Source organism: Setaria viridis, chromosome 3 (assembly GCF_005286985.2).
Source record: "Setaria viridis chromosome 3, Setaria_viridis_v4.0, whole genome shotgun sequence".
NCBI lineage: Eukaryota > Viridiplantae > Streptophyta > Magnoliopsida > Poales > Poaceae > Setaria > Setaria viridis.
In genome coordinates, this window is record NC_048265.2 from 12,987,778 (window position 1) to 13,006,815 (window position 19,038).

Genomic DNA, 19,038 nt, shown 5'->3' on the forward strand with positions numbered 1-19,038 from the left:
CTTATATTAATACCAGGTCAAAAACTAACTGATACCAAGGGTTAGGACTAATGCTCAATTTTCCAGTAGCGGCATGCTCTCTGGACTTGCAGACATTGTTTTAAGCCAGTTTTTGTACAGGGAAAGCCTACCTTATCTTTTCCGAAACACTATATATAGCTATTTGCTCATATACGTGCACGCATGCCATCCTTATCAAATACAGCACATGCATCCATTTTTTTTATGAAGTCACTGCAGGTGCCGGCACATCACCTGTCAATAAATGAATAATGCCATTTATTTCCAAAGTAAACCAAAAACTGCAAGCAGTCGCGATGAGTCTAGGGCTCAAATCCGGGTTGTCTTACTATTATCAATATTAATTCTCATGAGAGGCTCTAGAAAAAAACGTAAAATCCTAGAAACAAAAGCATGCTGCCATCAATTTTTATACTCAATCATCGTTGATAGCCACGTAATCTGATATGCTTCTAAATCAGCATCTGCCACCATGAAAGGCAATCTGAATTAAGCCCTAAATTTTCATCAAAATTATCTAACTTTTCCACTGTAAAAGTAACTTAAAACAATAATCCCCTAAGTCTATATATGGAGACGTATTGCACCCACGAGGGAGGCTATAACAAATTGAGCAAAACAGAAGCACGCACCATGGCGCTCAGCAAGGAGCAACACAGCAGCAGCGCTGATCAGCAGGCCGTGCGGCTGGATGCTCAGGTCCAGCTCTGGCACCACACCTTCGGCTACGTCAAGTCCATGGCGCTCAAGACCGCCCTGGACCTCCACATACCCGACGCCATCCACCAACATGGCGGCTCAGCCACCCTCCCACAGATAGTCACCGAGGTCACACTCCACCCGTCAAAGATACCATGCCTGCGACGCCTCATGCGTGTTCTCACCGTCACCGGCGTCTTCAGCGTCCAGCATCACTCGGCCGACGGCGGCGGTGATGAGCTTCTGTACGGGCTCACTCCGGCGTCTCGTCTTCTCGTCGGCTCGGCGCTGAACGTGAGTCCTTTTCTGACCTTGATGCTCGACACCCTCTTCGTGTCTCCCTTCCTCGGTCTCCGCGAGTGGTTCCAGCACGAGATGCCCAATCCGTCACCCTTCAAGATGGCCAATGGACGGGACCTCTGGGACCTGAACGACCACGATGCAAGCTTCGGCAAGCTCTTCGACAGTGGGATGGTCGCGGACAGCGACTTCATCATGGACATCGTGGTCAGGGAGTGCGGCAACGTCTTCCAGGGGATTAGCTCCCTGGTCGACGTCGCCGGCGGGCTCGGTGGCGCTACCCAGGCCATCGCCAAGGCGTTCCCGCATGTCGAGTGCAGCGTGCTGGAGCTCTCACGTGTTGTCGCCAGAGCTCCCACCGGCACCGATGTGAAGTACATCGCCGGTGACATGTTCGAGAGCATTCCGGCGGCAAACGCTGTCTTCCTCAAGGTACACGGCCATACCACTGCGTACGTACTATCCTAGGATTTATTTGAAGCAAAAAGGTTAACAACACCAGTGTGCCATAAACAGTTATAATTTTGTTCTCGTTTAGTATTGTGATTCGTCACTTTCATTCGTTTGGTTTCAGTGGGTCATGCATGACTGGGGTGATGCCGACTGTGTCAAGATTTTAAAGAACTGCAAGAAGGCTATACCCTCTAAAGAAAGAGGAGGAAAGGTAATAATATTGGACATCATGGTTGGAGCAGGGTCATCGTCAGACCAGAAGCATGTGGAGACGCAAGTCTTGTTCGATCTCTTCATCATGTTTATCAATGGTGCCGAGCGAGACGAGCAAGAGTGGAAGAATATTATCTTTGAAGCTGGATTTAGCGATTACAAGATCATACCTGTTCTAGGTGTCCGATCAATAATCGAAGCCTACCCATAGAAATTTATGTAATAAGTATGTGTGAGTCTGCTCGGGCCAGGAAAATAATTTGGTAACTAAAATATGAAATTTCAGAAATATTGTTGGAATTTCGGCACATATTTTTTCCTTGAAATTTGTTTTTGGCATGATTCACTAAAAACTGCCTCTAATTCCTCATTATACGAAATAGACTCATTATATGAAATTTGCGTAAAAAAAATAGGATAATTATCACAAGTTTAACGCATCAAATAGGCTCATTATTATATGAAATTTCTGCAAATAAAATTTATCAGACCCTATTAATAAACACGAAATTATGAAAATATCGTGTGCTCAACTTCTTTCCTATACTCGAAAGCACAAGAAGTTTGTGTTGCCATGTCTCGCTTCGTTTTTGAGAGCAAATAACAGAGTTTCATTAATCACTGCAGGCATTACAATCTTGATCATTTATCTCTTTAAGCCATTCAAGAGTGTAACTGATCCAAGAACATTCTCAGTTTACAATGGAGAGCCCTCCTCACACAGCCATGAACTGCATAGTTGGTATCGTCCCTTCTTACAAAAGAAATTGAGAAACTAGCAAAGCAGAACACCTGCCTAACTCCTCGATTTCATGCCTTAAAGCAGCTATTGGGGATCTATCCACCACATTTGACCGCAATGTCTTGGCAAGACTTAAGCTATCCACCTCAAGGATTATTTTATTGTGTCCCAGCTCCCTCGCTAACAGCACACCATCCCGAGCAGCCAAAACTTCAGCAGTAAGAGCATCAGGTAACAAGTCATAGCGACATGCTGCTGCACCTAGAACCAATCCGTTACTGTTTCGAAGCACCCAAGCAACCACCTGCCACCGAGCTCGATTGTGAATCAAATGATCCATCCACGCATGCAAGCAATTTTCACAGCCATAGATCAGTGTTCATGTTTATATGCTAGCTCTTTGTAGGTGGTATCTTTGTAGGAAGCACCAAAACCCCAGCATCAGAAAACTCGGCATGGGAAAACCTAAAACTTAGATTAAAACGTGATCTACTCAGGGGCGGGGCTAGAGAGCACAGTTTTCGGACCGGATCACCGGTTCGACTGGAAAAATTGGGAACTGATGGCCGCTCCGGTTCGATCCAGATAAAAGATCAGGCATGCAACGAACTGGTGGTTTTTTTCACAAAATTGGACAGTTTTTTCTTCCAAAGAATCGCTAAAGACTGGGCCAAAAGCGGGAGGGACGCGCAGGAGCGAGTGAACGTGGGGGAGGGGTGCAGGGTTGGGAGTAAATTGTCCAAAAATTGCTGTGGAGGGGTTTTGAACCCTAGTTAGGGTGTTCCCACCGAAGGAAATTACCACTGCAACTTGACCTTCTCTCCTCCTCTCCTTCCTTACTCTCTCTTGCAATAATAAAAAGGCCGAAGCCCAACTGCTACATGATATGGCTACATAGTACACGCACGCTCCGCAGTTGCAATTGCAAGTGAGCAACCCCAAACAACGTCCGGTCGATTCAAGCACTGTTCATTCGCACGTGCCACAACCAATCAACTATCACGACGTACGGATGCACGGCAACTAGCGAAGACCGGAGAGAGCGCCGTGCACAGACCTTAGAGCTAGGAACATGGATTTTTCACATTAGCATGAGACTGTGTGAGCTATCTGAGGCATCTATTTTTGAATCACTGGTGAGATGGATAATGGGTAGGTGAGAAGTACATGAATATGTGGTGAATCAACGGTTGGATGGAGAGAAATTAACAGTTAAATTAAATCATATGATCACATGTATATGTGGTTCTACATTTTCTGCAGAGCCGCGGCGGAGGAACCAGCAGGAGCCCGCGGCCTCTGCACATGCCTGACCGCTTGCTCGCTAGCCGGCCTCGTAGTCGTCAGCCACGGCACTCGCCGACTGCTGGAGGAGGGCGCAATATGGACGGATTTTTGCTAGAAATTAAAACCGCCTTCTCCATCCCAAGTTCCCAACAACCATATATCTGATTCGATTTGATCACGGGGCCTACCACTTTTCACTGGCTCTCACTGATCTGATGACATTCTGATGATTGTAGCAGAAGTGATAGACTCCTCATCCAATGCAGGCGTGGCGTGCTGTGTGATAAGTCGCTTTCTCGAGGTACACGTGCTCTCAATTTTATATAGATGTAGGGAAAGTCTCACTATCACCTGCCTCTTCTTATTAACTGCACATACTCATCTACATTATTAACTATTATTATTATTTTGGCTAATCTTTCAAAGAAAACTATTCTTTTGGCTAAGCTGCTGCTGGTAGCTAGCTTTAAATCAGATGATCTCGAGTGGGTGGGTTATTTGATCTGCCATGAATTAGACAAATCACGCTTTGCCCCCACTAGCCCAACCTGAGATGGCACTCGATCATATGGTTGGACACAAGGGGGACACGAGCGGCAAGTGGAATTTGAAAGAAGGGTTTGTATTCAACTTATCGTCGTGTAGTCGTTAGTAGCTATATATATATGTATATGATGTCTTCCTCTCCATTTTCACCTAAGACGTGTTGGGATCTAACCTCGTGAGAAGCTGAATCACAACACGGAACGAACAACAACCTTCCTTAGCTTCAGACTAGGTGAGGGAGAACTGGGTGAGACAAGCTACTGAATAAGCAAATGGCCAAAAGTCCTTCCTCGCACCCCTTGGATTCCTTTTATAGGGTGGAGGAGGAAGAGGTTGTTTACATTTATTCCATTGGTGGAGCTTAATATTACAACGGGGTCCCTAGACTGTTACAACGAGATCCTTGGTCGCCACAAACGAGTCCCTAATCCTTACAATCAGGCCCTTAGCCCCATTTTTGGGCCTCTTTTACACACAGGAGGTTTATAGCCTTAGTCCACCTAAGGCGTACCCCCAACAGTAGCCCCTCAACTCACTACTGGAAACTGAAAATTTGCCGAGTGTTTTTTGTTTGCCGAGTGTTTTTTTTTGGACACTCGGCAAACAAGCTCTTTGCCGAGTGCGTACCTAAAAACACTCGGCAAAGAAAAAACACTCGGCAAATAAGGGGTTTGCCGAGTGTAAAAAAAAAATACTCGGCAAACAATAAGTTTTTTTCTCTTTTCAGCTTCAAATTTTTCCTACTCCCCACATACAACATGTGGTACTCCATGTTAAAATTTGGTATATTTTTGGATTTGTTTGCTATATTTAATTAATTAATTACATTTCAAGGAAAATTTTGGTATAAGTCAAATTTGAACTGCAAATGATTCAAATTATAGAATAAAATGAGTAGAAAAATCATATTCATATTATTTAGCCCAATTTGAGACCTGACCTATGAAATGAAAAAAAAATTCAAAAATCTTATTCAGGAAACATGATCACGAACGTGTGGCCGAATGATTTTTAAATTGTAAAAAAAGCAAGCAAAGTCTGAAAATCATGAGATTTGTCATGATGTGATGATATCATACGTGGAGGCTATGGAAAAAAATTGAGAAGATTTTGCACGTTTCGTCACGTACGATGTTTACAAACCGAAACATCTCAGAAGAGGAATAGTAGCGTTGAGAAGGATTCGATAAGACTTGGAGTCAAATTTATGGTTGAGTGATGATTTGACTACAAAACTTTTTGTATAGTCAATAGAGAACATGTATTGTTTCATGTGAAATTTTGGTAATTGTTAGGAATTGCTGGATAATTTTAATGTATTAAAGACAATTATAGTATTTTAATTCATATAAATTGAATTTGACTATAACCGCATAAAATCATAAAATAATATGAGTAAAACAATCAAATATATATTGTTAAGGTAATTTGATGAAGTATTTTCAAAATATATCAAAATAAATGGAGAAGAAAGTGTTATAAAAAAAAGAAAAATGAGAAAAAAGTTTGCCGAGTGTTTTATTTACTGCACTCGGTAAATAGAAACTTTGCCGAGTGTCCCCGTTGGGACACTCGGCGAACAAACAAAATATCTACCCCGGCCCGCTCCCCCGGCCACCCACGCCGCACGCCGCGGCCTTTCCTCCGCCCCCCACCCCTGGTCTCCTCCGTCCTCCCCACAGCGCCCCCTTCCTGCCCCCTCCCTCCTGGCGCACATCCTCCACTCCCCTCCCCTCCCCGCCGGCGGCCGGCCCTCCCGGCGCACATCCTTCCCTCCCCTCCCCTCCCCTCTTCCTCCCCCGGCCGGATCTGGCGCCCCTCAGCTCCCCTTTCTTCCCCGGCCAGATCTGGCACCCTCCCTTCTTCCCCAGCCGCGGGGCGGCGGCGGCAGCGGGTCGAGGCGGCGGCGGGTCGTGGTGACCGGTGGGGGCAGGTCGTGGCGGCGGATCTGGCGCCCTCCCCTTCTTCCCCGGTTGCGGGTCGTGGCTGCGGTGGGGGTGGGTCGTGGCGGCCGGCGTGCAGTGGGCGGGTCGTGGCGGTGGCGGATCTGGCACCCTCCGATCCCCTTCTTCCCCGGTCGCGGGGCGGCGGCGGGGGCGTGTCAAGGCGGCAGCGGGTCGTGGCGGCCGGGGGGGGTGGGTCGTGGCGGCGGCAGATCTGGTGCCCTCCTTTCTTCCCCGGCTGCGGGGCGGCGGGTCGAGGCGGCGGCGCCGGGTCGAGGCGGCGGCACCCTCCCCTTCTTCCCCGAGTACTCTACTTCCCTGGCCGCGGGGCGAGGGCGGGGGCGTGTCAAGGCGGCAGCGGGTCGTGGCGGCGGTGGGTCGTGGCGGCGGCAGATCTGGCGCCCTCCTTTCTTCCCCGGCTGCGGGGCGGCGGCGGCGGCAGGTCAAGGCGGCGGCGCCGGGTCGAGGCAGCGGCGCCCTCCCCTTCTTCCCCGAGTACTCTACTTCCCCGGCCGCGGGGCGAGGGCGGGGGTGGGTCGAGGCGGCGGCGGTACGTGGCGGCCGGCCGGTGGTGGTGGCTGGCCGGTGGTTGTTTTTTTTTAATTTTTTGCAAAAAATGTTGCCGAGTGTTTTCTGGCCACTCGGCAAAGACTTTGCCGAGTGCGCGACACAAAACACTCGGCAAATCCGTGTTTGCCGACTCAAAATTTGCCGTGTGCCGTTTGCCAAGTGTTACACTCGGCAAACAGTTTGCTGAGTGCTTTTAGCCCTTCGCCGAGTGCCCCTGGCACTCGGCAATTTTCCTGTTTCCCGTAGTGACTATTTGGTCTTGGCCGGCACAACAAGACCTAATAGTTGCTCCTATTAAAAGAGGCCTAGTTACAACTCAGACTATGGCTACATAGGGTTTTTCTCCTAAACCTCGATCATCAATACTTGCTTCACAAGCCGATGTAGTCGAAGTAGTCACCACCGACGGTGATTGCAACACCTTCGAACTTTCTCTCGTGGGCTCCAGGAGTACTCGTTGTTGATGGCAGTAGCAGCAGCTTCGGAGCTTCTCTCGCGGGCACCCGACAACTAAGATGGACTGGTCTTCCAGTACACCCCAGCCCCTCTTGGCTGGTGCTCGCGGGGGAAGTTCTCGATGTTGACGACGATGCCGAGAGCAAGCCCCTCGAGTCGATGTAGCGGAGGCGAAATTGAGGGTGATGCCGAGGTGGAGCCCTTAGAGGCGACGTAGCGGGAGGACGCGAAGTGGCGGAGGTTGTCGAGGTTGGTCTTCCTTGAACCGATGTAGTAGATGATGCCGAGGTTGAGCCCCTTGAATGCCGAGGTTGAGCCCCTTGGATGCCATCTCTGGTTGTCGAGGTTGATTCTTTTGTGAGCGAGAAAAAAGGGGTGAGAAAAATTTGCTTCTTGCGCGTATAGCATGCTTTGGTGTTTAGTGTAGTATATATTATCTTTGATAGGCTCGTCCGAATCCGTTATTTTTCATCCGCATGAGAAGCGCGAGGTTACACAACTTATTGGTGCGCTGAATCTTTGATGCCATCACACTTTTCTCCTCCGCATAAAAGCGCGAGGTCATGCAACTTGCTGTTGTACTTAATCATGGAAAATCATACTCTCCTCCGCGTACTCACGCGAGGTTACACAACTTGTTGTTGCACTTAATCATCATACTCTCCTCCGCGTACTCACGCGAGGTTACGCAACTTGTTGTTGCTCTTAATCATGGAAAATCATACTCTCCTCCGCATACCAGCGCGAGGTTACACAACTTGGTGTTGCACTTAATCATCATACTCTCCTCCGCGTACTCACGCGAGGTTACGCAACTTTTTGTTGCACTTAATCATGGAAAATCATACTCTCCTCCGCATACCAGTACGAGGTTACACAACTTATTATTGTACTTAATCATGGAAAATCATACTCTACTCCGCGTACTCACGCGAGGTTGCGCAACTTGTTGTCAATGCGATTTATGCATAAAAGTAATGCGTCTATGCAATGCGATGATTTTATGCATGCTTTGATGCATATGAATGAAATGCTTGCATATGCAAAGATATGTCTCATGGCTGCAGAAAATGCCAACTTGTGGGTGGTTTTGACTGAAACTTGAGTACGCAACAGAATGATGCCCTAAATCGCCTAAATCAGCATCCGAAGATTGTGGCTTGGTGCTTTGGCACCATTATAGTGGAAGGCCAATAACTGATGAGTTCCAACAGAGATAACTCCAATATGCCATTAAACCCAATGTATTATGCCCCGATTCTTGACTTGGTTACGAGGTGAAAACCAATGTCCCTGAAAATGAAAAGTGCGAGAGTCTAATATAAAAGGGGTTAGCTTTAGGCGGGTGAAGAAGTACTTACAATGGTGAGAACCTGCATGTTAGAGGAAGAAAATTTCAATATATGAGTTGTAACTTGCATGACTAGAATCCGCCATATTGTAACAATACAAGTAAATAGATAAGTCGACAAAAGTTTGCTCATGCTCAAACTTTTGTGGACTTACTTCTCAAGCGTCAAGCTCTAGTCGATATCGCAACTCTTGGTTGCTTTGACTATCAATTTGAACTTATTCTCATGGGGGATAAGACATTGTATTAAAATGAGATAGTGATATGTTGGCATAGGTTAGATAGCCACATGTATAAATAGTTCAAATAGTCGCATGCTTACTAGAGTTGACTTGCATTGGTTAAGTCCTATAAGTTGGTGAGAGAAAGAAATCTAAGGTTCACCCGAAGCTAAGGAGCAGGAAATCTCAGAGCTAATACTTGCAAAAGACATGTTATACAAATCTGGCATGCGCGAATCTAAGAAGCACGAAGAAAAGAGATGTCTAAGGAAGCAAACAAAGGTTTGAGTCTTAGCTGGTTATCACGTGTAACATTCACCCGATGGACAGTGTATATGTGTCGTGCTCGGACCGTTGAGCTTTAGCAACCCATGACCTTTTGATAGAAAAACAATAAGGTAGTGCTCTTCATCATGTAGAAAACCACGGTCTTGTTTTTTTCCTCTAGCAGTATCGATGGATGGGATGCAACTTCGCCTGTTGGCTTGCCTTAGGTAGGTGTTCACGCAGGTGTCTACGCTTGCCGCGAGGTTACTGCAGTTTCTGCACTGACCCGCGAGGACAGCAGCAGCGAGGTTGCTAACAGCTTTGTGTGTAGGTTGCGGTGGTCTGCCAAATGGACCGCTCGAGTTTGTTTTTTTTTTTTTGAGCCTTGGGTTGTAAAAGTTCCTACGGCGAGGTTGCTGCTGCGAGGTCCTTGTTGTGCGAGCTCCTTTACTTCGGCTGCCTGCATGCATGTGCATGCATGTTTCTGCATGTCCTGTCTAGTAGCTCGTCTTGGAGTGCCCATGAGCTTCGTTGCTGTTTTGAGTAGGCATGCAATGCCCTTGAGTCGAATTGCCCGAGTCAAACATGAGGTGCTTGCGGAGGTCGATGGCCTTGCAAATGTTCCTGCCGTAGATGTCATGCTTGCCGCGAGGGTACGACACACTTGCTGTAAGTGCTCTTATACCGAGGGTAGACAACATTTGGCTTGCGAGATCAACTGGTTGCGGAATGAGTAGAGGTTCGAGGTTAGCTCTGGGAGGTTAACCGACGGAAAGTGCAGCTTAGTTCTGAGGTTTCGTCTTCGCTTTGAGTTTCGTAAGGCGCAGCTTAGCTCTGAGGTTAACTCGACGGAAAGTGCTGCGAGTGTGCTCGGTGTGCTGCTTGTCGCGAGGGTACTTGCGGCGGAGTGATGAACTCAAAGCTATGCCGAGGTTTGAGTTTGCCGTCGAGGTCGCTCTTGCTACGAGCAGCCTTGAGAGGTTACGACGGTGGCTTTGGTGCCGTAGTTGTCTGTGGCCGCCGTAGTTGTATACTTGGTGCTTGCATGCACATTCCTCTCCTGGCAATTTCGGCTTGCATGTGCGTGCATGCATGCGGCTTGAGCCTCGGCGAAGCTCGTGCACCGGGTCATGCCATCCGCGGACGTGAACGCGGCGTCCTTTGGCGCGCTCCAGTTGAGCTTGCTGCGAGGGTAGCGCTTGTTGCTAGCGGCGAGGGTTGCGAAGTTGCCGATGAGTAACAGCTTCGCGTGGTTGGCAGCTGGGCGGGTTTTGTTAGCAGCTTTGATGTTCTATGAACCAATAGCTTCGATGCCTACCGCGAGGATCGCTACCGCATGGCGCGCGAGGTTCTTGTTATGGCTTGCTTCCGAGGCTCCTTGCTTGCTGGTAGCTTCGCTCGACCGTTCGGGAGAGGTGTGTGCATGCCGACGTTGCACATGATAAGGTGCTTAGAGAAAAGCTCGGATTGGCTTGCGGAACTTCCGAGGGCGGCTTGAGTTGTGAGGTTCCTGAGCTTCGGCTTAATTAGCAGCTTCGCTTGTGAGGCCCGTAGCCTCGGCGTTTGCATGTATGCACTTATATCTCCTGGCTGACTGCTTCCATTTGGTTGTACATGCATGTGCCTGCATGCATGCTTTGCTTGCGAAGGTGGGACCGTCGCATGCGTTGCCTTCGTTGCTTGCAAAGGTGGGACCGTAACCTGACCTCGAGCATGCTGGCATGCGTGCTTAGTTTCTGCCAGTTTTTTTTTTTTTTTTTACCACGAGGTTGTGCATGCGCCTGGAACTCGAGGTTGACAACTTCGGGAGAGCCTAACAGCTTCGGGTACTCAGGCTACAGCTGCGTCCGTGTCGTGCGGTTGCTTGCAGGCGGGACTGGTAACTTCAGGAGCGTCCTTGGAGCGGTAGCTTCGCGTGGCAAGAAGGTTTGCAGGCTAAAAAGGTTTGCTTGTAACCTCAGGAGCTTGCTGGCTGGTGACCTCGTGGGGCTTCCCTGGGTACTAGCTGGTAACCTTGTGGGGCTTCCCTTGCTATAGTAGCTTCGCGTGGCGAAAAGTCTTGCAGGCGAGGTGTGGTAGAAAGGTTTGCTCTGTTGCCTCGTCGTCGTTCAGTAGCTTTGCGAGGTTAAGAGGGTGAGCTAATTCGATGCCGTAGTTGTCCTCAGCTTCGAAATCCGACAACTTTGCATTGTTGTTGTGCGCTGGTGACGAGCGGCGGATATCACGTCCGGGAACAGGGGCTTGTTATAGCTACGGGCCTTGGGTAAAAGACAGCTGGATGAAATAGAATTACTAGCTTCGCAGTTAGAGTTGAAACCGACACGGTACTTCGCCTGACTACTGGGCGACGCGAGCATTCACGTTAGCTTGCTATAGGAATTTTCATCGAGGTTGGCGCTCGACACCAAGGTTAGAGCTTGCCTACCTGCTAGCAGCTTCGATGCTAGCAGCTTCGGTACTTGCAAAAGCTTGGTTGCTCTGGTGTTTTGCACCCTTGCTGAGTTGGAGTCTGATTAGAGTTTTTTTTTTTTACCGAGGCTAAGTTGAAAGACATCGATGCTCTAGTGTTTTGCAGCCTCGCTGACTTGTTTCAAGCTGGGAGGATGGGCTTAGCTTCGCCGGCCATGCTAGTGGCAACATAATTATAATCAGAAGCCTGCTATTTTGGTAGTACGGCGAGGTTAAGAGAAACCATCACGAGGCTTGCTTCCACGGGGGCCAGCGTCCGTGCCGTGCGGTTGCTTGCAGGCGAGGCTGGTAATAACCTCGGGCACTTCCCTGGAGCGAATGTTTTCAGGCGATGCTGGTGACCTTGGGAGGTAGCTGGTGACGTTTCGCGGAGCTTGCTTTGTTAGTAGCTTCGAGTGGTAAAGGAGTTGCTTGCCTGTTGCATGCGTGCGTTGCCTGCTGTTGCATGCAGTGATGCATGTGGCCTCGGGAGTGCAATTGAAGGGTGCTGGACCGGCAGTTGACCTCGGGCAGGCCGAACTGCATGTCCTTCTCGCGAGGCTGCATGCGGTTGTCAGATAGCTTCGCTCAGCGCTAGCTGGCTCTAGCTTCGAGCAAAATACAAACTGGGCTGTCAGGACGATGTCATCAGGACTAGTTGGTGACGACATGCGCGCCATCTGCAGGAGGCACTACAAGAAAGGCACGGGTCCACAGAACTGCCCCGACGATGAAGGCCTTGTTTAGTTGCCAAAGTTTGAAGGTGCCAAATTATTGTCACAGCACTGTAGCACACTGTAGCGTTTCGTTTGTATTTGTAAATTATTATCCAAACATTAACTAATTAGACTCAAAAGATTCGTCTCGCAAAATACAACAAAACTGTGCAATTAGTTTTTAATTTCGTCTATTTAGTATACCGCAAGTTTGATGTGACGAGGAATCTTCTTTTTGCATAGTGATAAAGTTGGGAGTTGGGGGTGAATTAAACAAGGGCGAAGCCGGTGAAGATGAGGAAGACAAAGCTGACAAGCCAGAGGTCGTAGTGGAGCGGCTTGAGGAAGACCCAGGCATGGTTGCTGCGAGGCTAGCTTCGCTATTGATTTGAGTTTTCAGCACTTTCGTTGTTGTTAGCTTCGGACATGCAGTTGTTAGCTCCGTTGCATGCAGGACATGCAGTTGTTAGCTTCGTTGTATGCAGGACATGCAGTTATTAGCTTTGTGTGTTAGCTTCGTTGTTGTTCAGCACCTTCGTTGTTGTTAGCTTCGTTGTTGCTCCAGACACAGGCTGCGAAGTTTGCTGCTATACTTGCTCTCACCGTGTCCGTGACATGCAGTTGTATGTTGTTATATCATTGGTGAGCTTCGATTGGATTTGTTGGTTCTCATTATCCAGAAATTAGCGACGGTCATTATAGCTTTATTTCCTCTTGCCAAAGCAAGTGATTTTTTTTTGCTTGTAATACAAGATGGAAATGAACGAAGGTGACGTGATCAAATAATTTATCTTGGAGCGAAGAAACTGTGCTTCGCTCTATATATTTTTCTCCTTTGGCTTCGGTAGCTGCTGCTGCGAGGGGGAGCAGCCCGGCAGTTTTGGTGAGCAGTTGGCTTCGGGGATGCACATGCATGTGAGTTGTAGTACGGTGTTGTATGCCCGCTGCATGCACATGTCGCCTGCTGTTGCATGCGAAGGTAGGGCCTGTGCGGTGCCGTGTAATTGCATGCGGCCGGTGATGCTTGTGGCCTCGGGAGTGTGATTGACGGGCACCAGCTCTTGACCTCGGGCAGGCTTGCCGCTGAGGTTGTCGTGGGCCGCGAGGTTACGGTGACTTCGTGTTGCATGCAGGATAATAAATAGCTTCGTTTGCCGCTGATCCTTATAATAGGTTTGGGTGCTTCCATGCCATATTGCCATGCGGTTGCATGTTGAGGTAATGAACAGCTTCGGTTGCATGTTGGGGTAACAAATAGCTTCGGTCAGTAAAGGCACCTAGTAGCTTCGGGAGGGTTTGTAGCTTCGTGCACTTTGGGAGATCGGGGCAGCTTCGGGCAGAACACAAACTGAGCTGCGAACTTCACTTCGATTGCTTATAACCTCTTTATCTCTCATGGTGATCGTGAATTTTATTTCATGCCGAAACACGGTGGGCGCCAAATATTAGGATCTAACCTCGTGAGAAGCTGAATCACAACACGGAACGAACAGCAACCTTTCTTAGCTTCAGACTGGGTGAGGGAGAACTGGGTGAGACAAGCTACTGAATAAGCAAATGGCCAAAAGTCCTTCCTCGCACCCCTTGGGTTCCTTTTATAGGGTGGAGGAGGAAGAGGCTGTTTACATTTATTCCATTGGTGGAGCTTAATATTACAACGGGATCCCTAGACTGTTACAACGAGATCCTTGGTCGCCACAAACGAGTCCCTAATCCTTACAATCAGGCTCTTAGTCCTATTTTTGACCTCTTTTACACACAGGAGATTTATAGCCTTAGTCCACCTAAGACGTACCTCCAACAAGACGCTAATTAAAACAAACCTAGAGCGCATTGCACCATGGGACTCGACGGTAGCACCAACCAGGCCTTGCTCGACGCGCAGCTCGAGCTATGGCACAGCACCTTCGCCTACATCAAGTCCATGGCGCTCAAGTCCGCCCTGGACCTTCGCATCGCCGACGCCATCCACCACCACGGCGGCGGCGCCACCCTCCCGCAGATAGCCGCCAGGGTCACGCCCCACCCGTCCAAAACCCCCCACCTCCGCCGCCTCATGCGCGTGCTCGCCGCCACCGGCGTCCTCAGCGTCCAGCCGCACCCGCCAACCGGTAGCGGCGACGACGACGAGCCAATGTACACGCTCACGCCAATGTCCCGGCTCCTCGTCGGCTCGCGGAACCTTGTTCCGGTCACCGCTCTGGTCCTCCACCCAACCATGGTCACCCCCTTCTTCGATCTCGGCAAATGGCTGCAGCGCGAGGAGCTGCCGGACCCGGGCATCTTCAAGAAGGCGCACGGCGAGGCCTTGTGGGAGCGAACCAGCCGTGACGCGGCCTTCGACGCGCTCATCAATGACGGGATGGTCTCGGACAGCCGCTTCATCATGGACATCGCCATCGAGGAGTGCGCAGGTGCCTTTCGAGGGATCGGATACTTGGTCGACGTCGGCGGGGGGCTCGGCGCGGCGGCGCAGGCCATCTCGAGGGCGTTCCCGGATGTGAAGTGTAGTGTGTTGGATTTCGACCACGTCGTCGCCAAGGCTCCCAGTGGCACTAAAGTGCGCTATGTAGGTGGTGACATGTTTGAGAGCATCCCACCGGTAGATGCAATGTTCTTCAAGGTAGGTCGTCATCATCTGCTGTAGTCTCTTGTTAATGCTGCTCTGGATACGTTTGCACTGTTTTGTTACACCAACCTTGAGGTTGTTGGACTCTTTTGATCCAAGCACGAATGTCACATTGTGACCTCTCACCAAGAGTGACGACGTGGCTTCGATATAACTCGGCGGCTGGGGGAACGGAAGTCATGGTTTTAGTTTTTAGATATCACACTGCTGAAGTTAAATGAAATGTCATCTGCAGACTATATGTTTTATTTGGATCTAAATAGTTGAGTGGAAGTTCCTGAAAAAAAAAAGAAACATTGAGGGGTGCACATATTTTCTTCTGGAGAGAATCCAAACCTTTGGGTATGGACATTGTAGGATACGGAGGAACAAAAACCAACTAGTAAGTAACATACTGATAGATAATGTAATAGATTGACTGCTACATTTCCTGTAACATATTGAGAAAGTGTTGAAAATCACAAATTCACAATCCATGAAAAAAAAACTACATTTCAAGACAACTAGCATCATTTTCATCTCCAAAAGCAATTAAATTTTAAAAGCAAGTAGTTTGACTACACATATTTCTAAAGCTAACCTCTGTTTATTATTTTCAAAAGAAATAATTTGCTTTTAGATAAATATGCGCTCAATGTGGAACGTTCTATATTTTAGTAATTAATGAGGACAAGAACATATGAAAATTAACATAAATTTACCAAAAACAATTATACCTAACCCAAAGGACCGATTCAACATTTGATCAACGTTTAAAAAGTTAATATCAGTTTTTTTGTCCCTCTCAAATTCTCAATGTTTTTATGCAGTGGGTTTTGCATGACTGGGGACGAGGAGTGTGTCATGATACTGAAGAATTGCAGAAAAGCTATTCCTCCAAGAGAAAAGGGGGGAAGGTGATAATCATGGATATCGTGATCGGAGCAGGACCATCGGACCCCAGGTACAAAGAAATGCAAGCCTTGTTCGACATCTATATGATGGTCGTCAATGGCAAGGAACGAAGTGAACAAGAGTGGAAGAAGATATTCTTCGAAGCAGGATTCAGTGACTACAAAATAACACCGGTTCTGGGCGTCCGCTCGATCATCGAGGTGTACCCATGAACGGACGCTTGGTACGTACTTGCAGGTGGTTTAGCTGGTATGATCCTTGTGCGGCTTTGTAATCCCAAATATGTCTGCTGGCTTATCGTAGTGCCCGCTGAATGTGCGAGTGTTTTCTGCTTTTTGAATGTGTGCATTAGTTTCTGCTTTCTGAAGATACCGGGTACTCACATGCCATGGTTTTCAGTCCACCTATCCCTCAACTTCTATCAGTGAAACCAAATCGCAGGTCGCGACGCATGCCAGCAGTGTGGCGCAGTTCGTCGTCATGCCTTGCACGTTTTGCTCAAGTGGAGCGCAGAGAGCATGCAGAAGCAGAACTGAGAACACTAGGTGTTCTTTGCATTGGCTGTGCCCAAGCAAGTCTAGCAAACTAGTTGACCCGCGCCCACAGTATTTGCATGTATAGATTAGGATTTCGGGAGTAACTGCATGCTTGTGGCGGGAGTGGTTTGCTTGAGATGATGGTGAGCTCATGCCAATTATCTCTCTCGAGTGATTGTAAAATTGTATATCTGGATTCATTAAATCAGAAAATTTCCTCAGAGCTCTCGTTCCTGCAATGCATAACACATGCGATGCGTCAGGAGTGACCATGTTACTGCAACCGCTATCAGTAGGACAGTGAGATCTGACTATCTGAGCACATCGACATCAGTAGGACTAGTTGTGAGATGGATCTGCGCGCGGTGACAGGTTAGATGATACCACCTGCACCCTCAGGGGTGGCAGCACGGTTGCATCATGTGAATGAGCTCGTATAATGTGCACTTGTGGTGCCATGAAGAAGTCATCGTGCAAGACAAGACGAGCATCTTCCCAATACTGAATCCTAGTGCCTTTTCACTGGACAAATTGATCGGAGCAGATATTGATTAACTACGGTCCAAATTTATTCTAACAATTATGCATCTTTAAATTACTAGCTCGTGTAGGCTTAAGCGTTGATGAGCGTAACGGTTTCGCCTAGAGCAAATGTCACCTCCGAAGCCGGCAAGAACCAATTTACTAACCTCGGTGCACCTAGTCTAATCCGAAGCTGTTGGACCTTCGGGCGGAAATGACACTCGTAACAACTAAGGTCTCCTCTTCATCTTTCTGTGTGCAGGACGGTTTCGCTAAGAGGACTGGGACGGCTTCACGTCCGACACCTTGACGGGAGAACCGTGAAGCCAGGCCACGACCCGCCCGAAGCTCCGGACCCTTGCCAAAAGGAAAATGACGATTGAAAGAGGAATATTCTGCGAACGTAGCAGTTGAACGTGGGTATAATTGTAATCATGCCGATCCGACATGGCATGTGTAAACATCAAAATCCCTTTTTTACGGAATATGCCCCGAATGTAGTGGTTGAGTGAGGGTACATACAGAATGATGTAATGTAACTCTATGCCTCTATATAAGGAGGCGATACGTTCACTGTAACGGGGCACTGTAGAATGAAAAAACGTTTCCTATTCACTCTCACGTGCGTCATCTCCTTCTGAGTCCCTTGTTTTTGTTACAACGTGTTGCGGTTTAGGCTATCCCCCGGGTCTGAACCCCAACAAAAAGCAACATCAAGTTGCGGCATCAGCTTTACATAATCAGCATTTATCAATTTTATCTAACCTCGCAGGTCTATAAGCTTTATGGGCGAAGCAACCAAGAGTTGTGATTTTGGCCCAACTTTTCGTCGAATTTTTTAAGTTCGCAAAACTCGAAAACAAGTTTTTGTCGACTTATCATTAGAATACTTGAATACAAAAACTTTCGTAAAATTACTACAAAAGATAAAGGTTCCAAGGATGACACAATCTCTAATCAAAAAAGGCATCAACCAACGCAATTCACACAAAGAATGAAAGGGGGTGACATTTTTTTGCAAAAAAAAGGCTTTTAATCCTTTTGTGTGAAAAATATGCTAAAGCAATAGATCAATAACCCTCGAGGATAATTATAAACCCTCGAGGCAAATTATACTTTCGCACGCCAAAAACAATGTTAAACAAGCATTCTCAGTAACTACAACAAAATCTTTGAAAAAAGGAATAAGGGGGGTGACGTTTCTCCCAAAGGGTCCCAAAGGGAAAAACAACGTTTATTCCTATATGCTATGAGTTTTGTTACAAGTTAGAATAACAATTTTATCACATGACTAGGCTTCGAACCCCGAAACGATGCAGCATTACACAGACAAAATCGATCTCGCGGCTTTATGGGCCAAGGGGCTCAAGCCCCACCCTTGAAGCTTCAGGTGTCGTTCCTCCCATAGTACCAAACACATAACCTCGCGGGACTCAAAACAGCGACCCAACATAAAACTCCCCATGGAAAATGTTCGCAGCAAAAGCAACAGGAATCGTGAAAATTGGCACCTGGACGAAAAACGCGAAAGAGATGCCAAGCACGACCATTGACAACAACATTTTACAGATGAAATTGAAAAGACATCCTGTACAGATTAAGATACAAACAACAAATGTTTCAGTTCTTGATCCTATGCTTTACATCCAACTAAATCCAGCCTCGAGCCTATGCCTCTTGTTGCTCCGAACCCCCAGCTTCATCCCTTTCCCTCGATTCCTCTCCCTTGGCCTGCTCAAAACAATACCAGTAAGAAAATAACTAAAAAAGGCACAAAACATAAAACAAGAGAAAAAAGTGCGAACCTTCGCAAGTCGATCATTGGCAACTAGCTTTGCATAATCGCGTCCGGAAGCCACCCAAAATTGCTTCAAGAAATTCTTCTTCACCATTTTCACATTTTTTGACATCTCTTGTGTATCGAGCTCTAAGGCTGAGGGAAACTAATAGCTACGCGCCCCAAATTTTAAAAAATCTGAGCACCCCTCGCCCTCGAGCAACTTCAGCATACCCTCGCAACAAAAAGAGGCCGCATAATCGCTAGCTCCAGCAATAACTAAGGGCAAGGATTCAAATTCCTGATCCATCGAGTAAAACATCTCCTTGGCACCCTTGTCAGCAGGGAAATGAAAGGGCTCCGCACCAAACTCCGCCAAAGCAAGCTTATATCCATCATGAATCTGTGCAAATCGAGTTTTCAGCACCTGCTCTGCATCATCAATGG

General features: G+C 47.9%; 1 protein-coding gene and 1 pseudogene across 2 annotated transcripts; both read left to right on the forward strand.

Annotated features, from left to right (window-relative positions):
* The first annotated feature begins 611 nt into the window (after window positions 1–611).
* On the forward strand, window positions 612–1,994 carry LOC117847044 (O-methyltransferase ZRP4). 2 transcript variants are annotated; one of them, XM_072292701.1, is made up of 2 exons: window positions 612–1,472; window positions 1,595–1,780. In XM_072292701.1, the coding sequence occupies exons 1-2, from the start codon at window positions 655–657 to the stop codon at window positions 1,638–1,640; spliced, it is 864 nt and encodes a 287-aa protein (XP_072148802.1). In that variant the 5' UTR covers window positions 612–654; the 3' UTR covers window positions 1,641–1,780. The 2 variants fall into 2 exon arrangements, with proteins under 2 accessions (XP_072148802.1, XP_034584082.1); XM_034728191.2 differs by having other exon boundaries at window positions 614–1,452; window positions 1,595–1,994.
* Window positions 1,995–14,057: 12,063 nt separating this feature from the next.
* LOC117847045 (O-methyltransferase ZRP4-like) lies at window positions 14,058–16,087 on the forward strand (annotated as a pseudogene).
* The last annotated feature ends 2,951 nt before the right edge of the window (window positions 16,088–19,038 follow it).

What these genes read in the sequence shown, in the direction of transcription:
- LOC117847044 (XM_034728191.2), top strand. Translation starts at nt 655, where the DNA reads ATGGCGCTCAGCAAGGAGCAACACAGCAGCAGCGCTGATCAGCAGGCC. An exon ending in CAAACGCTGTCTTCCTCAAG is followed by an intron (nt 1,453 to 1,594) that starts GTACACGGCCAT and finishes GTTTGGTTTCAG; the next exon opens with TGGGTCATGCATGACTGGGG.